Source organism: Telopea speciosissima, chromosome 7, assembly GCF_018873765.1.
Source record: "Telopea speciosissima isolate NSW1024214 ecotype Mountain lineage chromosome 7, Tspe_v1, whole genome shotgun sequence".
Taxonomy (NCBI): Eukaryota; Viridiplantae; Streptophyta; class Magnoliopsida; order Proteales; family Proteaceae; genus Telopea; species Telopea speciosissima.
This window is the reverse complement of record NC_057922.1, coordinates 50009597-50032359: the sequence shown is the minus strand read 5'-3', so window position 1 is coordinate 50032359 and position 22763 is coordinate 50009597. Positions and strand designations below refer to the sequence as shown.

General features: G+C 41.0%; 1 protein-coding gene across 1 annotated transcript; it reads right to left on the bottom strand.

Annotated features, from left to right (window-relative positions):
* Nucleotides 1-15189: 15189 nt before the first annotated feature.
* On the bottom strand, nt 15190-21254 carry LOC122667799 (formin-like protein 1). The gene is made up of 5 exons (XM_043864229.1): nt 20039-21254; nt 19325-19918; nt 19017-19213; nt 17540-17784; nt 15190-16209 (listed from the first exon to the last, which is right to left on the bottom strand). Exons 1-5 carry the CDS (start codon nt 21109-21111, stop codon nt 15385-15387), a joined length of 2934 nt encoding a protein of 977 aa, XP_043720164.1. The 5' UTR covers nt 21112-21254; the 3' UTR covers nt 15190-15384.
* Between the last annotated feature and the right edge of the window lie 1509 nt (nt 21255-22763).

The window sequence follows — 22763 nt, the reverse complement described above, 5'->3', positions numbered from 1 at the left end:
ACACCCCCCCACCGGGTGCAAATTCGGCATATATATGGATATACATATTAAATATGACAAAAATAGACCTAGACTCTGAAACCATGTTAAATAAAGTGGAAAAGCCCATGAAATACTACTTGGGGGTCAACCAAAAACTTAACTTATTTAATAGATAAAGTTTAATAGTATATGAAGACACATCCAAGGTTCCAGATAACCAATGCAGGTTTATATTTTTATAATTTTCCACATATTAGAACTTTCTATAACATCTCACCGCATATGAGATATGTAGTACTTAACTAATTTATTTGTTAAGTGGGAGTAACTAAGAGGTTAAATTGCTTTTTTCACCCTTATGAAATTGGACATTAGTTTAATTTTATCATGAGAGGATGTTCTTGTTACTTGATATGTACTATGTATGTTTTAATATGAGACAATTGTATTCTCTCACTATTAAAGCCTATGTAATATGAAATTTCTTAATAAGTAGAAATTCCATGGCCTCCTATTATTGGTGAGTATGAGAATTTCAAAGATGAATTTCTGTAGATGCCGATAATATAATTCTTGAGTTTATCGATGATGTGGCTTGCATCATCTCCTATGGGATCATTATTGGACACAACTAATGGAATTAACTTGTGACAATAGGACATCATCTCATAGTATGTCACTTGATTTGAGATGATAGGTATACACTTGACTTTAATGTGTGTCAGTTGACAAGAATGGTGAAAAACTCAAGTGGTCAAAAATATTAGCAGTCTGATCTCATAAAAGAGGGATGACAAACAGAGACAATACTTTCAATCAGAACAACATGATGACAGTCATGAGTGTAAGGATTGCAAGGTTTCAATTCACACTAACAAAGTAAAAAAGAAAGCTCAAGGTATGAGGTACGTACCATTGAATCATTAACGTTTTTATTTAATGTGTATTCAGGTTGTATATCGTAAATTAATTTTATTTTTACATGTTTGTAGATTATCGAAAAATGACTATTCCTATTTCTCTATTGAATGAAAACCGTTTGACTGTTTTAAACTATTTGGACTGGAAAAGGAATTTAATGCTGATTTTTTACTGTTGAGAAAATTAATATTGTTATGCAACAATATCCTCCATCTTTACCTCACTATGACAATAGAGAATGTAAACACCTCATTTTGTCACATTCGGTGGTGCTTCTTACTGATGAATAGGTGTTCTGAGACATAGGGGACCTATTTTTATGGCTCAAAAGATCCCAATCCTATTGATATCTTGTATTGTTATAATCATGTCAACAACCCTGAATTGGCCTTTATTTTATGATTTAATGGTTAATCTTATGTATTAAAAGATGGTTTGAAAAGATTTCAGTTTAGTAACTATTTTACAAAAGATTATATTTTTTTTTTGTCATATGACACTTATTGCTCGAATAATTTTTTATTAAAATAGTTTCTAATTTTCATCTCACTTAAAAACACTCGAAATAAGTTTTAAAATGAATTTTGAATCACAAAAAATAAATTTTTAATGAAAGAATTATGTGCATTTCAAGTAATTTATGGATAGGCTTAACCTAGACCAGACCTAGTTCAGAGTTGGATTAGGGCCTATACCAAACCAGGCCCTAGCCCAAGCCTAAGGCTGGCCTAAATCATAAGAGGAGAAATGGCTCAAACTGACATACAAGAGGAATCTACCGACATTGGCGACTGATATAGGTCGACCAACCAGTCCTTAGCGTCGATGATCCTTTATTGCACCTCGAGAGATTCTCTCTCAATGTCAGTGTATGGGTAATTGCAAAAACTTGGACTATTGATTTCGTAGCGTCTAACATTTGCATAGAGTATGATTTGTTTTTTTTTTTTTTTTTTTTGTTTTTATTGTACCTTGTTATCTTATTTGAAATGTAAGGAACAAAGTGCTCTACTTCACTGCTAAGGCTGACGTGTTGAAATGGCTCTCTGACATGAATATTTACCCTTCCTCTAGAAGTTTATTTGACTTAATTTTTACACAAGGCACACACCCTCTTATTCTTCCATCATTATCTGTTAATGTAAAAATTAACTTTTCTGGTTTAATTGGCGCAAGCATATATGAACCAGACCTTAGAATAACCAGTTGGACTTTTTGCGTTTTGATAGATCGTCAAGGTGTGCTAACAGATGCATATAGACTTTCTACTCATGATACAAAGGAAGCAGAACTTTTTGGGCTCCTTCAAGGGTGGAAATGCGCTCAAGAAGTAGATATACAGATCAATCAAGTGTTGTTTTATAATAGGGACCTCTATGAACATTTTATTCCTACAAACTATATTAGATTACCATGGAACCTGATTGGTCCCTTCTTAGAATTAGCGGAACCCACTGCTAATTTCACTAGTATCCCCTTTACCTAGTTTAATTATAAGGACTATATCAACTCTAAGCTTTTGCAAATTTGTTCGATTTTTATGTAATAATATTCTTTTTATCCATAAAAAAAAAAAAAAAAACATTTGCATAGACTATATTTGGCCTAGGCCGACCTGATAACTGATCAAATACATTGCAATTGCAGCCAATTGTGCTCAGGTGATCTAGATGAAGAGATAGAATGTATATTTCGGGATTCATAGTGATGAGTTGGTTTCGATCATGTGTGATAATATGAGCACCATGAACATCTCGAAAAATCTGGTACAACACTTGAAGACAAAACACATCGACATCCGGTATCACTTTTTGAAGGAGAAGGTCAATGCAAATGAAATGAAATTAGAATTTTTTTCCTGTATCTAAACGATTGGCCGACATCTTCATAAAAGCACTTCCTAAGAACAACTTTGAACAACTCGAATACACCCTTGGAGTTGTTTCTCCACGAGCATAATAGATGGTACACTGTAGGGGGAGTAGGTGAGTGAGCATAGAAACTTCACTCTCTATAGGATAAAAAAGATACGCTGGGCACTTTGATAAGTGAGTCTATGCAGGAGAGCTTCCATACAGGGGGAGCGCCGTCAACCTTTGTACTTGTTATCAAAGGAGGAGAAAAGTGCAAGCATACAATCATGGTGACTTATTGAAGGGAGTTGTTGTCAACAATTCCAAAGAGGGAGATTGTTGGGCAAATAGATCAAGTGTTGTTACTATTGGCAATTATATGGTGATGGTTTGGTGATGTTCAGGTGATGCGTATGTGTTTTGGCAGAGCTGGTAGTGTCAGACAGTTAGTTGACAGTGACAATGCGAACAATGTTTGGCAATGATATAGAGGTATTTTGGTACATATGGCAGTGTTTGGCAGTATATTACAGCGTTATTCAACGATTACGAACATGTGGTAGCATTAGGTGAAGGATATACACACTTTGAATGGAGATTTCATAGGTTCACGGTAATGTGTCCAATTTGGAGCCAATTTGAGTAGGCCAAATGGTACATTTGGAAGGAGCACTGAACATGGAAGTTGTATTACATCAAGTTATCTTTCTAACACAATTGAAGTTCCGTTGATCCGGTATCGAATGAAGAAGTCATTGCGATTTTCATATCATTGTGCTGAAAAGAAGGAAAATGGGAGAGTTTGGAGATATTAAGGTGCTTGCTACACGTTTTTCCTAAGATTGCATATTTTTTGTGATGCACCAAATTCTCACGAGTGTTTTGGTTTGAGCTACATTAAATTATTCATTAAAATGGAGAAGATATCACAAGATTTCATTTCGGGCTGATTGGTTGGTCGGGCACACTAAAAAACATTGCATACGCATGCATTGTAACAGAGTTTGGGCGGCAAAGATGAAGCCACATCACAAGATTCTAATCGGGTGGCTCCTATAAAGTCATGGACTAGTTGACGGAAGAGATGCTCCTGCAAGTAGTCTAATTGGTTGCGCATATTGATGCCGGTATGACCACACTACACTCAATTATTGGGTGATCCCATGTAACGTGCACGCAGGTGCATGGTAGGATAGATTCTGATTAAAGAAAAATAGTAAGCCTCGTGCCCGATATGTCACCCGCATTCATAACTACCGAGCATGACATGATTGATTCCCATTTGAAGATCCTTGTTGAAGTCAATTTTTTAGATTCTGATTTAGCCGCTATCAAAATTCCATTTGCTTCGTCTTCCTTCCACCCGCTGAACCATGATGGAACTCAGCCGATCTAACGGTTGAGAAGTGACCCGCCATTTCAAAGGTAGATCTGACGACTCAGGCTTAAGTTGTCGGTCCGTTACATGCTACTTGTCATAAGATACTTATAAATTACATCTGAGCCCTAACCCCCTAATCAAATCTGACGGTCTACGATCAATTAGGGTTTTTGAGCTCATTTTTTAAAGCCTTATTGGCCCCCTTTTTGTTGTATTCTCATAATTTGAGTTAGAAAGTACAAAATTTTAAAAAGGGTAGAAACATTGAGATGCAAACCTTCTTTCATGGTAGAGAAGTGTTAACGATAAGGATCCAGCCTTATCTCCTCCCTCCAATCGGTTAGAGACCAAGTCTCCCTCTACATGTGATAACAATGCTTGTGCACACATGGCTCTTATCTCAACCTCATTACATCAAGCAACATCAGTAATTGAGTCATTATCCAACACTGCCAAGCTTAAGGATAGTTTAAGATCAGCATATCAAAAACAAACATGTACTTATCCATGTAAAACCACATCGGCTAAACCTCTATATAATAAGAGGATTAGTGGAGGCTAAATAAAATCAAGGAAAACATTGTTGTGTGGATGTAGGTTTCAAGGAAACCGAACCATGTTAAAATATCTGTGCCATTATCTCTTCTCTTCTCCTCTTCTTCTCTTCTTTCAATTTCAGATCCTAACATGGTATCATCAGACCAGGGGTCCTTGGGATCGGCCAGCGGCCTTCCTACTCTGGGCTCCATGTCCTCCTCGCTGCCTCTCTTCCCATCTCTTAACCATGCTATCACCATTAAGCTGGGCGACTCAAACTATCTACTGTGGAGATCTCAGTTTGTTCCTCTTCTTCGCGGCTACGACCTCTATGATATGGTAACAGGGGCTGCAACGTGCCCTCTTGAATATCTCCCACAAGCAGCTGATGCTTCCCCAACTAAACCTCTCACGCTTAACCCTGCCTTCACAACTTGGCAGCGCCAAGACCAACTTCTAATGAGTTGGTTGATCTCCTCCCTGACCGAACCAGTACATGCTCAGGTTGTTGGTTGCACCAACTCTCATGAAGTTTGGCACACTCTCGAGTGCTCTTACAACAACATCTCAAATGCCCGTGTGATGCAGCTTCGCCTTCAGCTGCAGAACACCAAGCTTGGATCATCAACGATCCAAGAATATCTTTTGAAGATCAAGTCGACTACTGATCTTCTTGCTGCTGCAGGGAAACAAGTCAGCGATGAGGATCTCTTTCTTCAAACTTTAGGTGGTTTAGGCCCTGAGTATTCGGCTTTTGTCACATCTCTGACCACTTGTCGAGATGCAATATCCTATGCAGATTTACGTGGAATGCTTCTCACACAGGAAATCAGGCTTCTTGATGAACAAAATGCCTCTGATGTGAATATCACTGCAAATACAGCCACCACTACAACTGATAGTCGCGGTGGGCGCACCAATCGTGGTTCAAATGGTCCCCGAAATGGTAGGTCTTATAATCGTGGTGGCTGCAATGGTCGTGATGCTGGTCGATCTGGTTTTCAACGATATCAACAACAGGGTGTGAACCAGTCCAATAATCAGCCCCAGTCTCCCAATCCGATTGTGTGTCAGATCTGTAACAGGTACGGTCACAAAGCCCTTGATTGTCGCAATAGGTTCAATCATGCCTTCCAGTAACCTCCAGAGAGCACACAAATGGCAGCAAATCTAGTTGATTATAATCGCTCTGCACCAAATAACAATATTTGGTTCCCTGATTCTGGAGCAATAAACCACATCACTGCTGATATGGACAATTTGACACTGGCCACTGATTATACAGGATAGGATCAAGTACAAGTGGGCAACGGTTCAGGTTTGCAAATTTTACACACTGGCACATCACAAATTACTTCTTCTTCTAAGAATTTGATTCTTCCAAATATTTTGCATGTGCCTGCAATTACTCTCAATTTATTATCGGTTTCCTAATTTACTAAAGATAATAATGTCCTATTTGAATTTCATCCTGACCACTTCAATGTTAAGGATCGATGCACGGGGAGATGTCTTCTCCAGGGAATCAGTAAAGGAGGACTTTATCAGTTAGCTGTGAATAAGGCAGCACCATCAACAAGTAGGACTGCTCCTCATGCTCTAGTTGGTGAGCACACATCTCTCCATCAGTGGCATAATCGGCTTGGGCATCTAGCCCTACGTGTTGTTCGTCAAATTGCCAGCACTTTTAATTTACCTTTGAATTCTGTGAAGGATTTTTCTGTTTGTAATGCCTGTCAACAGGGCAAGAGTCATAAGTTACCTTTTCATGCTTCTACTAATCGCTCAGATAGGCCATTAGATATTATCTACTCTGATGTTTGGGGCCCATCTCCAATCCCATCCTCCAATGGTTATCGTTATTATGTGCATTTTGTGGATGACTACAGTAAATTTATTTGACTATTTCCACTTACTAATAAGTCCGATGTGCTTGCTGTTTTCATCAAATTCAAGGCACTGGTTGAGAATTTATTTGACAGGAAAATCAAAAGGCTACACAGTGATTGGGGTGGAGAATACCGCTCAGTTTCCAAGTACTTGGCAGATAATGGAATTTACCATAGAGTATCTTGCCCACACACTCATGAGCAAAATGGAGCTGTAGAAAGAAGACATCGGCAAATTGTCGAGACAGGTTTAGCACTAATGACCCATGCCGGTGTTCCCAAATTTTATTGGCATCATGCCTTTACAACAACAATATTTTTAATTAATCGGTTGCCTACACCTGTACTCAACAATGCTTGTCCTCTTTTCAAATTATTTGGGACACAACCCGATTACATGACCTTAAGAGTATTTGGGGCAGCTTGCTACCCACTGTTATGGCCATTTAACAAGCACAAGCTTGATTATAGGTCGGAATTGCATACATTTCTTGGTTATAGTTCCAGGCATAGGGGATATACTTGCATCAACATGCGTACAAAAGCTCTAATTGTGTCACGGCATGTGGTATTTGATGAAAATCGATTTCCATTTCATGAGGCTGTTAGTTCTACACAATCCAATAACCCAACATCAATTCCATCAATCCTTGGCCCACCACCAGTCCTACCTTGGCCCAACGTGTCAGCCCACAATCCACCACTTACATCATCTCCACATACCTCATCAATACCCTCGCTATCAAACCCAACCCCATCCCCAATGGCTACACCACCTCAACCATTACCACACAGCCCACCCATCAATACACCATCTCATACTACGTCCTCCTTATCTCCACTAGTCCCTAGCCTTTCACCACCTTCCCCAACACCTCCCCCACCATCTCAACCTATCTCCAATCACCCTATGATCACACGGACACGTGATGGCACAAGAAAACCCAAGGTTCTTTTCACCACCAAATACCCTAGTCCTATATCCCTTCTAACCGAGTCTACAGCTCATGCCTTGGAACCGACATGCTACACCAACGCCTCTAAATATCCTCACTGGCGCAAGGCCATGGACACCGAATTTAATGCTCTAATCGGGAATGGTACCTGGACTTTGGTCCCACATCATCCAAAGATGAATGTAGTTGGATGTAAATGGGTATACAGAATCAAATGCCTGGCTGATGGCTCACTTGAGCGATATAAAGTTCGCTTAGTGGCCAAGGGGTTCCATCAACAAGAGGGACTGGATTACAAAGAAACCTTCAGTCCGGTAGTAAAGCCAACAACAATTCGGCTGGTTCTATCATTGGCTATCTCAAATGGATGGGTCATTTGGCAACTAGATGTTCAGAATGCATTTCTACATGGCATTCTTAAGGACGAAGGCTACATGACTCAACCACCAGGGTTCACAGATTGACAGTATCCAAATCACGTTTGTTGCCTTCATAAGTCCCTATATGGGCTTAAGCAAGCTCCACGGGCCTGGTTTGACCGACTAAGTGAATTTCTCACAGAATTTGGATTTGTTGGATCCATACCTGACACATCCCTATTTATTTACAATATTGCACCCAACACCATTTTTCTCCTGGTTTATGTTGATGACATAGTTATTACTGGCAACAATGGCTCATTTATCTCAACATTCCTTGATCGTCTTGCAAAAACCTTTGCAATCAAAGATCTCAGCAATCTGCATTATTTTTTGGGAATCAGTGTAGCTATGGATTCCAATTGCCTTATGCTCTCTCAACAACGATACATCTTGGATCTACTTGATCGTGCTCAAATGAGTGGTTGCAAACCCATTTCAACCCCTCTCTCACCATCACAATCCTTATCCAAGCTCAGTGGTACACCAATCGATGATCCAACTGTTATACCCGTACCCCGGGATATAATTAAATATCATTTCTTCTCGTGACGTGTAGATACCGCTGCCATGTATGCTGGTGACCTGTTCTCCATGATGGTCAAACCTAGCTACAAAATCGTTGACCACAGCACGGGTTTGCCTGTGGAGGAAAGATTCCTCAACCGCCAGTGGGGAAAGTTCGTTGACGGCGACTTCGTCGACTACCCTCCAAGTACCAGCCCGGGAAGCGAGGAGTTCAGGAGAGAGCATCCTGGACCGTCACCTCAGTTGGATAATTCGTTCGGTGATGAGCTTAGCATTGCCGTGGCGAAGCTGTTCGGGGTCATGGGTAATAAACCATGACAGGGGAAAAGTAAGTTCTAGCCTCAAGACTTATTAATTATTCTTCCCTTGGTAACCTCGAAGTGCGGGTCCGGGCTTGAACCGCTCGAGCTATTTCATGAGAGAAGGGAATAATTTAAGTTCGGGTCCTGCGTACCTTTAGGAAGTACATTGGGGACTTATACCCATCTCTTATGAACCCATCTAAGAATGGGCTTTTCCCTAATTAAGGTTGTGGGCAGGCCCATTTAACCTATTGACCCAATGATGGGTTATTCCATCCACTTACCCACATAGGGCTAATGGGTTGACCCATTAGGCCTCATGACCCATTTGTCTAGAGGTACCCAAATACCCATTTATTATAAATGAGTCCATGAGGGAGAGAGAGAACATTACTTCTCCTTCATCATTCTCTTCTACCCTAAATCGTGGAGGAGAGAAAGAGGAGAGAAAGAGGAGAGAAAGAGGAAGAGGAAGGTGAAGAGGCTTGGAGGAAGGTGGAGACCCCATCTCTTGGGCCATAAATCGTGGAGCTCTCTCATCTTGGGGGTAGGTAAGCTATTGAAGCTTCTTCCTTCTTCTATTTTGGATTTTAAAAGGGGTTGGGTAATGGGAGAGATTGACCTAGATCTCTCTTGGAACCTAGGGAGTCGATGGAGCATTAAAGCCCAAGCTATGGTGGAGTTATTTCACTCCATTATGAGCTCTAATGTAAGGGTTCTCATTGCCATTTGAGAGATTTAAGGTTGGACCCTAATGAGCTTAGAATGGAGTTCCCTAGAAGTTCTTGTGCTTTAAAACCACTTGAAAATGGGGTCCTTGGAGGGGAATCCTTCGGATTTTGGACCTGAAGGTGTGAGGGTTTACATGTGGTTTCAGACCTGCAAGAAACCACCCTGAAATTACCTTCCCGAGAAGGATTCTGTGAAGGTCGGATTTACACTCGGTTTGATTTTAAAACCACATCTCGCATCCGACCTTGACTAAAATTGTCCTGAGCCCCTGTGAAGCTCGGATTTACACTCGGTTTCAGTTTTCTGAAACCACATCTGCATCCGACCTTGACTAAAACTGTCCCGAACCCCCGGTTTCCTAGGATTTATATGTGGTTGCAGAATTTGGGCATGAAACCACTCCTGCAACCACTTTGTTTCTGAAACCTTAAACTTAAGTGATTATGGGAGACCTTTTGGGGATCCTTTCCCTTCGCTCGTTTAACCTTATTTCACTCTTTGTTTAGGTTAATATATTCATCTTGTGGCTTATTGCTTGATCGAGGCGACAACCGATAATCTTGGTGCTTGGCGTATACGTTGTGAGTGGGTTTGGTCGTTTGGGCCTGTTATTATTATTGCATTATATATTATGTAATCATTATAATTAATAAGCATGTTTGCGCATATTGCATACTCTTATATACAATTGTTATAATGTTGATCGGTAATGTTGTACCTTGATGGGTCTCGGTGCCGGTGGGTACCGGTGCTGGAACCCGAACACTATATACATTTATGAAGAAATTATGTTGAATGTCATGTTGAATCAGTATGCGCGTGCGTCTGTAACCGGGCACTAAACCAGATGAAAAGTTGATGCGCCCGGATTACCTCTCGGGACGATAGGACTTGCATGTAGTATATTGTGGCTAGGATTTCACACCCTTATGCTACGACCCTTACCAACAGGGGTTTAGGTGTTGGGTAATCAGTACACCGGATTCTGTGGAGGTGGGAGAGGCCAGTCATGGTAGTATTGGTTATCAGGGGTCTGCCACTGAGTGGTCTTGGAGGCTTCGATCGGCATAGGTCCCACGTGACAATTGAGGTTTCATTGTGGCGATAAGTTAAGTGACCCACGTGTCTCCCGAGTTGTCACGATAGCATATGCCATTGACTTAGTTGTTTGTTAGGTGAAAAAATGGACTTAACATGTGCATGCATCATTGGACTATGTGAATTGCGTGTTTGTGCATCCCCATCCCCTCACGGCTCGTGGAGCTAACCCCTCGTGCGCACACTTTTTAGATTATGATGCGGTGACGGATATCTCGCGGGACTTGGAGTGCAGCCCTCGGGGTACGATGAGATTGGTGAGGAGGAACCGGAGGCCGTGTTTGAGGAACATGGCGACGGGTGTCCTTGCGATGATTGTGCCTACGGGCCGTGAGGATATTCGGGACTCGATCCCTTTTTGATTTACTTTTGAGGCTAAGGCCTATGTTGAAAAACTTACTATTATACCGTTTTTGATAGTTATTAGATGGTCATTGGAAATGTAACTAATTACTGTATTTATCATCTAGCCTTTGAACATCTTGTAACTATTCGATTTATACGCTTCCGCAATACTACTGATCCTTGGAATGTAATATTCCTCTTTTCTGCATTCTAATATTATATTGTGTTAATATTGGTTATGACTGTGCGTTGGGACACTGTGTCAGTGATCCAGGCGGTTTAGTAGGATGACACGCGTCGTCCTAGTCACCCTTTATATGATATTATATTCCTTGTCTGGAATAGGGGCGTGACACCAACTCTTTATCGCAATGTGGTTGGGGGCCTCCAATACGCCACCCTAACACGGCCTGACATTGCATTTGCAGTCAATAAAGTGTGTCAATTCATGCACCAACCTACCACTGATCACTGGGGTGCAGTGAAGCATATCTTGAGGTACTTGAAGTCCACCATTGATCATGGGCTATATCTTCGGCGACAACACACTCTCCAGCTCTTCGCTTACTCTGATGCAGACTGGGCTGGTTGCCCTGATGACAGAAAATCTACAGGTGGTTTTGCAATTTATCACGGCAGTAATCTCATCTCTTGGAGCTCTCGTAAACAGGCTACGGTCGCTCGATCTAGTACAGAGTCTGAATATAGAGCCATCGCCAATGCGGCGGCTGAACTTACTTGGCTTCAGTCCCTTATTCAAGAACTCGGCTTATACATGGCTCATGCTCTAGTCCTTTGGTGTGAAAATGTTGGGGCCACCTATTTGAGTGCAAATCTTGTGTTTCACGCTCGCACCAAGCATGTGGAAATTGACTTCCACTTTGTACGTGACAAGGTTGCAAAGGGAGATCTTGACGTTCGCTTTATATCCACAAAGGATCAGCTTGCAGACATTTTTACAAAGGCCTTGTCTACCCAACGGTTCAAGTCTCTCATGTTCAAGCTCAAGGTTCAGCCCACCTTGCACTTGCGGGGGAACGTTAACGATAAGGATCCAGCCTTATCTCCTCCCTCCAATCGGTTATAGACCAAGTCTCCCTCTACATGTGATAATTAACAATGCTTGTGCACACACGGCTCTTATCTCAACCTCACTACATCAAGCAACATCAATAGTTTAGTCATTATCCAACACTGCCAAGCTTAAGGATCACGATCAGGATAGTTTAAGATCAGCATATCAAAAACAAACCTGTACTTATCCATGCAAAACCACATCGGCTAAACCTCTATATAATAAGAGGATTAGTGGAGGCTAAATAAAATCAAGGAAAACACTGTTGTGTGGACGTAGGTTTCAAAGAAACCGAACCATGTTAAAATATCTGTGCCATTATCTCTTCTCTTCTCCTCTTCGTCTCTTCTTCCAATTTTAGATCCTAACAAGAAGGATGTTTTATTCAATATTATTGCTAATTTGATGGTTTGAGTGTGCTCGAGTTGTTATCTACGCATCAAGGCAGCTGTCAGTCGTGGAATTACCCAAGTTGAGGTAATTCATATCCACAAATCCATAGGTTATTATTATTGTTGAGAAATCTAGACCATTGATGTAATGGGGGATTTGATTTTTTATTTAAATATTATAAACCTGTCAAGTTGGGGTTCGAAAATGTTTAGGGTTGTAGCCCTAGTTTGTGTAGATGCATAGACTAAAACAAGGATTGTAGATCTTGGACTGTTGCACTGTACTTGTACCAGTCAAAATCTAAAAAACATATTGGACGATATATGAAGACCAAGTAAGGCATTGCTTTGCGGATAAAGACAACTTGACCAAACCACGTATATTTGGTACCGTGTGTCTATTTTTTCTTTCTCTTACAAATTGGAGATTGTGTAACTTGTAGAGTGGGTGTGCTCGAAGTCGTAGACATCTCTGTCATTGTAGTAGTTAATAAGATGAAGTTTGAAAACATTACAGTTTTTATAGATACTGATTCATCCCCCTTCTCGATATCAACCTAATATTATTACAAGACATCAAAACCTCAACAACCCACCCTCCTCTCTCTCTCTCTCTCTCTCTCTCCCCCCTTGTCTCCCCACAACACCCCATCCCGCATGATGTCCCCCAACATCTCCTCTCCTACGATCTCCTGCAACCCCCTTAGATTCCTCTTGGTTACGTTCTTGATATTTTTTCAGTGCACTCCAGCTACAAATTTACCATCTACTAGCACAAATATATCCAATAATGGGGTAATTACTATCACTACCCTACACTTAACCTATAAATAGGGTATATTATCTTTTTGCCTTTTTTTCTTCAATTTTTTAAATAAGATTAATAAAAGATAATCTTTTCTATAATTAGGGTAAATTGGAAGGATTATCTTTCAAAGTGCCAAATCAGTGCCATCAAATCTGCAGCAATGTGGTTCCAATCCGTCTATTAGGCAATTAGCCCCGTCAATCCCTCGCTGCATTTTTGTTTTTTCTTTTTTTAATCTTTTCTTAATTTGGAATACAGTAGTAAATCTAGTCTTGGGATACCCACTACCTACATGTTTCTAAAATGCTTGGAAGTGGGCATGACTGGTTGTTTGCTGTCTATTCATGGCAGACAGACTGGTTCAACAGTAGTAGTCCTCTTCTTCAATGGGGTCGTCCCTGAGAAGATCATGCCTTTCTTATAAGCTTAGAGGATCAAAATGATTGGCAGTGGGTTTAAAAACTCCAAATCAACCCTCCATCCTCCTTCGATTTGTTTACGCGTTAAAATTATCAACTAACCAGTAAAGAAAGACCGATCAACTTTGAGTTGTAGAGGATCGGTCAGCGAGACAGACTCCTCACGCAGTGGAAACGTGGAAGGCCAAGACGATTATAACTAGGACTGCAATAGGGTCGGGTTGGGTTGGGCTTTATAAAACTCTAGCTCAACCCTAAGTCCCCTTAGCTAGGCCCAACCAGACCTGACTCGCCCTCAGGGTTGGGCCGGGCTGCCCTTGATTGGCCCTGATCATGGGGAGGGGGAAGGAAATGCATGGGCTGGAATGGGCCAGGGTGAAAATTATCAATGTTACATAAAATAATATTATAATAAAATGTATTATATCACTTATTATTTTCATATATAATACATTATATAACAAAATGTAGGTGACATTTAAAGTTTATAATACATATATTATATTAATTTATATTTTATAGTATAACTTAAAACAGGGTCGGGCTAGGCTTATCCCGAGGCCTCAACCTTAGCCCGATCGGACCCTGATTCAGGACCAGAAATTCCCAACCCTGACCGCCCTCAGGGCCAAATATCTCAGCCCAAGCCCTGTTCAGGCTCAAGATGGGCCAGGGCGGGTTCAGGCCGACAGGGCCAAACTTGCACCCCTAGTTATAACCATGCACCCACGATTAACGCCACCTCCAAAATGGAAGCCATTCCAGGTGGACGTGATGTTCAAACAGTTCTATAACCGTCAAAGGAAGTTGTGTTAAGGAACAATCATGGAAGTTCCATCCTCACAAGTACAAAAATTAGAATCACAAAAGAAGATGAGATCTCTCGATCAATCAACAAACCTGCAACTTAAATTTATCTTTTATTTTTACTTGCATTTTACTTTTCCTTAGTGTAAGTCTTCTCCTTGAGCATCGCAGTCACCTTTCTCTCTATCAAGTTATTCTTTTGATTTCTTGTATCAGTGGTATGTCTTTTGTGTATACCAACATTGAGATCAATAGAAAATTTTGATTTCTTATTTCATCTCTATCATTTGTTCTGTGATTGTCTTTTTCTTCGTATATTGCAATTTGATCTTTAATACAAAGTCCTCGGAGCAATTAAGACGAGAGAAATCCATGTCTCGTTATAGAAGTCAGAAGCACAATTTTCTTATACATTTGAGTCTTGTAGACTCTAGCACACCCATGCTCTTCACTAATCCTGTTTATTACTGTAGACCGAGCTTACGGTGGACCGATTGTTTGAGCGATCGGAAAAAACAGCCAAACATGATTCTGATTTGAGATTTCAATGTAGATCAAAAAGAAATGCATTCAGTTAGAATCCAAAAGAAGCATCAATGGTCTGGACAGCTAGAGATACAGATAAAATGGCAAAAGACATTCTAATTAATGACAAACAGAAGAATAAATTACCCATTTAAGAGCATTCATCATCTCCACTGTCCCTTTGATTTACAAATATCAATCAACCGATACCACCTTATTCTTCCGTGAGTTAACATCATCTATTATATTACATATAGGTTGAAACAATTCCAAAATCTTTTACATGAGCTTATATAAATACAGAAGAGTGATCTTAGTTTAAACATCCAGCAGCAGCAGTAGCCGCGAACCCAAGCTCCGCCATGTCTGGCGGTGGTTTTGATAGAGAGAAGAAAAGTTATACCAGACATTAATACTATGATGACAATGAACCCTCATCATCAGATGAACTGCTTTGTTTCCGAGCATTAAATCTAGGAAAAAATGGCTGCATCATCGGATTTACTGGTACTGGAAATTGTCGTGCTGAACTCACTATTGTTCGGTCATTTATCTTCCCAACTTCCTTGCAAACCTTATCAAGAATGGACAGGAAGTCCCTCACCACCATGAAGATCCTAAATGGATGGGCTTCTTCCTTTGCTGAATTCCCGTGGAAATACTCAGTTATCTCTTTTACCAATGAGAGAGCTACACTCTCTAGGGCTTGAACCTGTATAATATCCTCCTCAGCCTTTTTCAAGAATGCGTTCATTGATTCAGAGAACCCACGATTGGTATCCTTCGACCCTGCAGCTTCATTCAATCTGATAACCTCACTAATGTTCCCAATCCCCCTAGCGAGCTTTGAGACATCATTGCTAAGCACCTCAGAATCCATTGCAGCAGCTTTCTTCACATTGGTTAATTCACCACTAATGCCAGCAACAACTTGTAGACCAAGCTTCCTTAATTCAACATCCTCCTGGAAAGTGGGCTGCTGGGGTTTTCCATTGGTCTGACTTTGATTTGCACCAGAAAGACGAGAGCCTTCAGCTCTTGTGATTTCCTGTACAACAAAATGCAATAGTGTGGTCTTCCCATCAGTACCCTTTACATCAACAAGCTTAAGCAGGGTGTCAAGTTTGAAGGCATGGGCATCCCCACGGTTGGTTCCAACATTCATGCGGTTTCCAGTCTTAAGAACTGCTTCTAGAAGCTTTAAAAACATCCTGCTGTTCCTCAGTTCTTCACACGCTGCCTGCAATGTAATCCATGAGAGTTGAACAGCAAAACAACAATCAGTTTTCCTCAGAAAAAAATAGACCACGTTCATAGACCAAGTTGGAGAACAGGAGTAAGCAGCACTAGCATTAACAAAAGGCTCCAACATGGTAGGGGAGGCACCAGGCCATGGCTTTAATAACTATCCTTGTAAAAAATTGACAGCCAAGATGAGTGCAGCACATCCCATCCCCCCCACCACCCCCCCCCAACCAAAAAATAAATTCACATGAAAGAATGCATAGAGATGTGAAAATTAATAATAGATGACTGAATTGATGGTCCAAATAGCCTGAATTAACTTCACGTTGCACAGAAGCAGAGGTAACATATTTAACTCGGAATCTGAGAACCCCTCTCCCAACTCTTTTTGGTTGGTACTGCAGTATTCTCATAAAAATAACCTCGACAGGACATAAATAGTTCATTTTAAAACAAGGTATGTATATAAATATATATGCACACACATATGCTTTATGCCAGCATGTCTTAATCCCACTTTTTTCCCCCAAAAGAACTCTGAAGAATAATTAGGGCACAGAAGAATATCGATTCTGTTATCGAAATAAATCTCTTTTCATTTAATATCCACCAGCACGGTCCAGTTACAATTCAGATACAGAAACAGCTAGTCAAGTTACTACCAAAAGCCTGTAATATCTGCAAAATTGAACTATGAACATTTCAATACATTACCCGTTTCTTCCACAAATTCATACATTAAGAGGAACAACTGAACAAGCACTTGCTCACAAGAGCAGATTAAGATCTGACAAAGGTCTATAAGATTGACAAATCATTAAATAACTTCTAAGCAGTCTGGACCATTCTTAGTTATGTTTGGATGTTAATAAACAATATTTAGATTCCCATTGTAGGGAAAGCCCCCAGATCAGCCAGTCTCACTTCAACTTCCAAGTACGATCCCACAGAAAGCATATACATTGGTCTCGTTATCATTAGACCATAACACCAACACAGACAGATTCCCATGAGTGCTGGTTCACCAAATTCATCATTGACCTTCAGAAATCACTAGCAACTCTTGTGAACAATCAACAGATGGATTTGAAGGGTAAGCACAAGAGGTGAGTGTAGAAGAAAAGAAAAGCTATATACTGTCGCAATTTGGGTTCTGTTACTGAGTGTGGCAGGTCCAGGTACAGTATAGTCAGTTGACTTCGATTTATTTTGGGGTGGGGGGGAGGAGGTTTTTAAACTGAAATTCAGGTTTTCTGTACGTGTTTTCAGCAGCAAAAGTTAAAGCAAGAATAAAATGACCAATTGCAGGCAAGGATTTGCCTTACCTCCAGAGTTTCAAACGACTTCTTTAAGTACTCAATCTCTGAATCAAAATTGGCTATGTAGAGCATTGCGTCCACCTTCTTGAATGCAAAAGGGATATCAAGCAACGCTTTGAGAAATTTTTCTGCAGGGCCAAGTTTGTATGCTGAATCATCTCTGTAGTCCTTCAGTTTACGTTCTTCCTCTTTGGTTGGAGCCATCTTCAATAGACTTTCAAGAAGCTCTGTCCCCAAGGTATCGGCATTACCTGTGGAATGTAAACAAAGAATAAAAATTCTGAACCTTGCCTAATTTTCTAGGATACACATAATACTGGAGATGTGGATGTCATTTAGCACAAGACCATAGTAAAGCATAGGATAATTCTATGACTAGGAACATGTATAATTAGTTCCATGGATGAGCTGGAATCACATGTTCAGGTGCACCCCACAGGGCCTATAATGGTCTACATGGATGTGTGTATAATCGTTATGCACCGTTAATGGGAAGCAAGCCATGTCTGATGTCCCAAACATTGAGCCCGACTAAAATCTCCCTTCCCCTTGTAGAATTTGATGCAACTAGTGAGCTTGGTACCTAATTTTAAGTTCAGTTTTACTTTTCCCCTATTTCTGTAGCTACATTATTATTTCCTGCATGCCCCTCTGTTGGGATTCTGAGCCATCCAGAGGTGCCTGAAGGTTCTCAAAACTTAATCAGTAGATTAAGTTCATTGGCTTGAAAGGGATACTTTTCATATCATCACATTTAAATGAACAATTGGTAGATGAGATGGCTAGAGTGCGGTTCAACAGCAACTATGTACATTGGGGCTTGGGCAATCCCTCCAACCAGATGAGTAGTATGGAATGATGATCTTTTCAGCACCAATGGGACCCCCTATCAACCCTTCTATTGTACTAGAAACAATAGAAGGCAAATGCCAATGCCAATGCCAATGCAAATGCTTGTGCAATCTCTCTCTCTCTCGCTTTGAGAGAGAGAGGCAAATGCCAAAGCAAATGCTTGTGTATCCTTCTTGCTTTTATTTGTTTTGAGCTATAAACTCCACTCAAATACTCGACCAACAAATGCATGCTTATGTATGTTTTGACGTTCCATTCTATTTACAGCCATGAGTTTGGACTTATAAAGGGCCCAGAAAGCACTAAAACCCTACAAGGCAATTACCTAAAACAAAATAATGGAAGAGTGTTAAAGTTTGAAGTGTGTGTCTTGAAGTCTTGAACATCAGGAACATTTGTTTTCAAATTCACACAAAGTGCAATCTAAAATACTAGCCAAATACTTCACAACTTCAATACAATGCGATTGAAACATTGCTAAATTCCCTATAAAAAAAATCATATCAGACATCGAATTAGTATAATTTAAAACAAACAGTAAGGAAAAGCAAATTTCATCCACCATGCTAAATAGTATAGTAAACAGTAGAGGAAATGCAAAAGAGCCTTCACTTTATAGAAAGACTATTACCTTCCCAAAGGGCTTCACAGACTTCTTCTATAGTCACATTCAGTGCCCTGAGCAAGATTGCGATGTTCTGAGACTTCTTCGGATCAAGTACCCTACTCTCTTGGTTTGGTTGGGGAAGAACAGGTCGAGTAACCTCCTTGGGAATTGAGTTGGTGGCATTTACAACAAACAATTGCTCAATCATCTCCTCATTTAATCTGTAACAAAATCCAAACTTTACAAAATTGTACGAGAACCACCACGAGCGAAGACGATAAAATTTAATCCGAACAAAAGAGATGGATTTGTAGGAAGTGTTGAAATCTTACTGAAAAGAGCTTGATTTCAGCTGATCCCACACCATGGCACGATCAGAGCTTGCTCGGACCTTGTCCCAGTGTAAAGGCTTCAGCTTTGGTTTCGGAGTCTCCTCATTTCTTTCTACAGATTCTGAATTCTGTGCTAATTCAACTGGAGAACGTGCACCAGACATCTGGAAACCTACAGGTCTGGAAGGAACAATAAGCTCAGGAGGCAAACCAACTGCATCACGGGTCGACAGAGGACGAATGGGGGCTTCCCAGAATCTATGCTGCGGCAACGGGAGCGGTGGTGGTGGCGGAGGAACAGAGGGGGGCTGCCTGGAAATACTGCTAATTCTTGTCGGAGATTGCAGACTTCGCTGAAAAACATCGGAATTCCTAGCAGGAGATTCTGGATTGTGCTGAGAAACATTGGAATTCCTCGCTGGAGATTCTGGATTGTGCTGAGAAACATTGGAATTCCTCGCTGGAGATTCAGGATTTTGCTGAGAAACATTGGAATTCCTCGCTGGAGATTCAGGATTTTGCTGAGAAACATTGGAATTCCTCGCTGGAGATTCAGGATTTTGCTGAGAAACATTGGAATTCCTCGCCAGTGACCTTCTTGCCGGTGAATGTAGGTTCTCTGAAGAACTTCTTGAAGGCCAATCTGGGTTCTTATCTAAGTAATTTCTTTCCTGCGAATTCTTGTTTTTCTCTATCTCTCTCCCTGACTGCGACGGAGCTAATGGAGGCGGCCGCGATGGAGGTGGTGGCGGAGGAGGCAATTTCGCCACAAACACTGGCGATTTCGGTGATTTTGACTTGGAGCTTAAGCTCACCGGCGGCGGAGGAGAGGGAGGAGTGTTAGACAGTGAAGAATTAGGAGAGGCAGAGCCTGAAGAAGGGTAAGACGGAGTACTCGAATTCGAGCTCCTGCTTTCGAAATTCTCTGCAACCACAGATTGAAACGCTCTTCTTGAGCTCGAACCTGTAAGAGCTGGGCTCTCCTTACTACCGGCAGAACCTCTTGGTGAGTAAAACTCTTCCTCTCCCTCTTCTCCTGAAGTACCCTCTTCAGCATTCTCAAAGCTCTGACTGAAAGTCTGCCTTGACAGGGGCGGAAGCGGGTGGAGCTCTGGGGAGCCCAGTTTCCGGTACGGTGACTCACCGGAACCGATTCCGGCACCAGCACCGGCAGCACCTCCTTCACCATCTCCATCGATCCCACGAGAGTTTACAAGAGTACCCAGATAGAGGAACTCAGAGCTTGTAGCCGAGATGCCACGAACCTTGTGGTGGTGGCCGTCTGAAGGAGCAGTGTGGGCCGGAAACAAGCGGTGGCTATCGGATCTGGAGGTTTTGACATTCGCGAAACTGCTGTTGCGACGTCTTCTGCGGTAGAAGAGGACGGCGAAGGCAAGGATGAAGGAGATGGCGAGAAGAGAGAGTACTACAGTGATGATTAGGAGCTTTGAAGAGAAGCGTTTGCGGTGAGGGGATTCAGGCAAGATGAGAGAGGAGATGTTAGCAGGGAATGTGGCAAAAGAGGAGGGAGAGGGAGGAGGAGGTGGAGAAGATAAAGATGGAAAGAATGGTTGGTTGTTGGAACCAGAAGAGAAAGGGAATTTAGGATGTTGTGGAGGTGAAGAAGATGAAGATGGGGGTTGGGTTGGAGGGAAGGAATCGAGAGGGAAGAAGGGTTGGTGAAGGATCCGACGGTGGTGGTGCTGGTTTAGAATGGGGGTAGAGGTCAAGAAGTGGGAGTTGCAGAGGAAGAGGAGGAAGAGAAAGATGAAGGAGGAGAGGGACATTGTGGACTGAAGTATGAAGTCTCCTACAGGATGAAAGACAAGAGTGTGGAGAAATGCAGTAATGGTGGATGCTTTGTGGGGACTTTTTGGACTCTGAAATGGACAGATTTTCAATTCCCAGAGAAAGAAGTTTGGGGAGTTTCAGATCAGATCAGCATCAGCTGCAGCTGGTAAAGAAAGGAAAAAATTCCTCATAGTATATTGGATAAAATGTCTCTCTACCTATTTCACAGTTCAGACTTGAGAGAGAGAGAGAGAGAGAGAGAGAGAGAGTTCTCAGAAGATGGAAATGAGAGTGGGCTTGTTTGTGTGAAAAGGTAGAAAACAGCTCACACTGTGACACAGCTGTTGTTTGTTGAGGGTAAGAGGTAGAGGTAATATGGTAGAGTGGAGTGAAATGGTGTTTAGTTTAGAGGGGAAGAGCCCCACACCGACACTGGAAGTATTTTAATATTAGTAATTAAAATAAACATTGGAAGAAGAGAATCCATTATTCTACAGTGATTCGAGTGTTGATGAGAAAGAGAAAGGTAGAGGATGCAAACAATCAATGGTGTATATCTGACACAAATGTTGTCGACCCTTCATCCGAGAAAAAGAGAGTGGATTTTGATGTTACTCTCTATTCTATTCCCCTTGCTGATTTCTCTACTTTATTATTATTATTTTTTTCATAATGATGATTAATAATTTGCAGTCTGTGAAAATCAAAGATGAGTATTTTCCTTTTTTATGGTAAAATCAAAGATGAGTTGTGTAAGGCCGTCACTGGACTGTGGACCGTGTGGATTGAGTATAAAAGAAGCTTTCACACTTACAGCGTTGAAAAGAGATGAATTAGAGAGAGAGAGAGAGAGAGAGAGACATTGAGATTGTAAACTTTTCTGGGTTTTGAACCTTTTGGTCTATGAATATGCTGGATGCCTTGAAATGAGCAGTTTTAACTCTTCTATGTTTTTGCCCTATTATTTATTTATTTATTTTTATGAAGAGTTTTTAAGTCTTCTAGGTACAGGATGCCATAGATTTGAAATTGTCTTCTTCCCCATTCTTTTAGTCAGATGTATTTTTTTTTGGGTAAGGGCAGATCCGCCATTTTTTTTTTTTGTGCAATTCAAGGGCCGATCGGCCATCAACTCCATCAGGGCCCCACAAGAAGGCAATGAGAGGACCCACAAGGGGTCAAATATGATACTCATAGGCTCTACTTTTTGAAAAGTAAATAAATGTGAACTAGATGTCGCTAAGGAAACTTGAACCACCGATCAAGCTCCTACAACAGTTCTCCCAAAGGAATAACGAACCACCAGGGCAAGTCCTGGATCAACACAGATTGGCGATTCATTGATTAAGAAAGTGAAATCTTCACTAGGAAAAGAAAAATCTCTTGGAACTTTTTAAGAGAATTAAAAGGAGCTTGGTAAAAATTTCCTTTGTCATGTGGGAGAAGAAGAATCCCTTTAACCATTTTTTAGAATCCTTTTCATATTAGAATCATTAAATCTATGCCAATGAAATAAGTATTCATTTTTAAAATCATGTAATGTATTTGATATACATGAAAATGGCCCACCTATGGAACCTAGTTTCTATTTTTCTTCAGCTAGCCTTTTTTTTTTCTGTTAAAAGAAAATTTATTGAAAGAAACCACG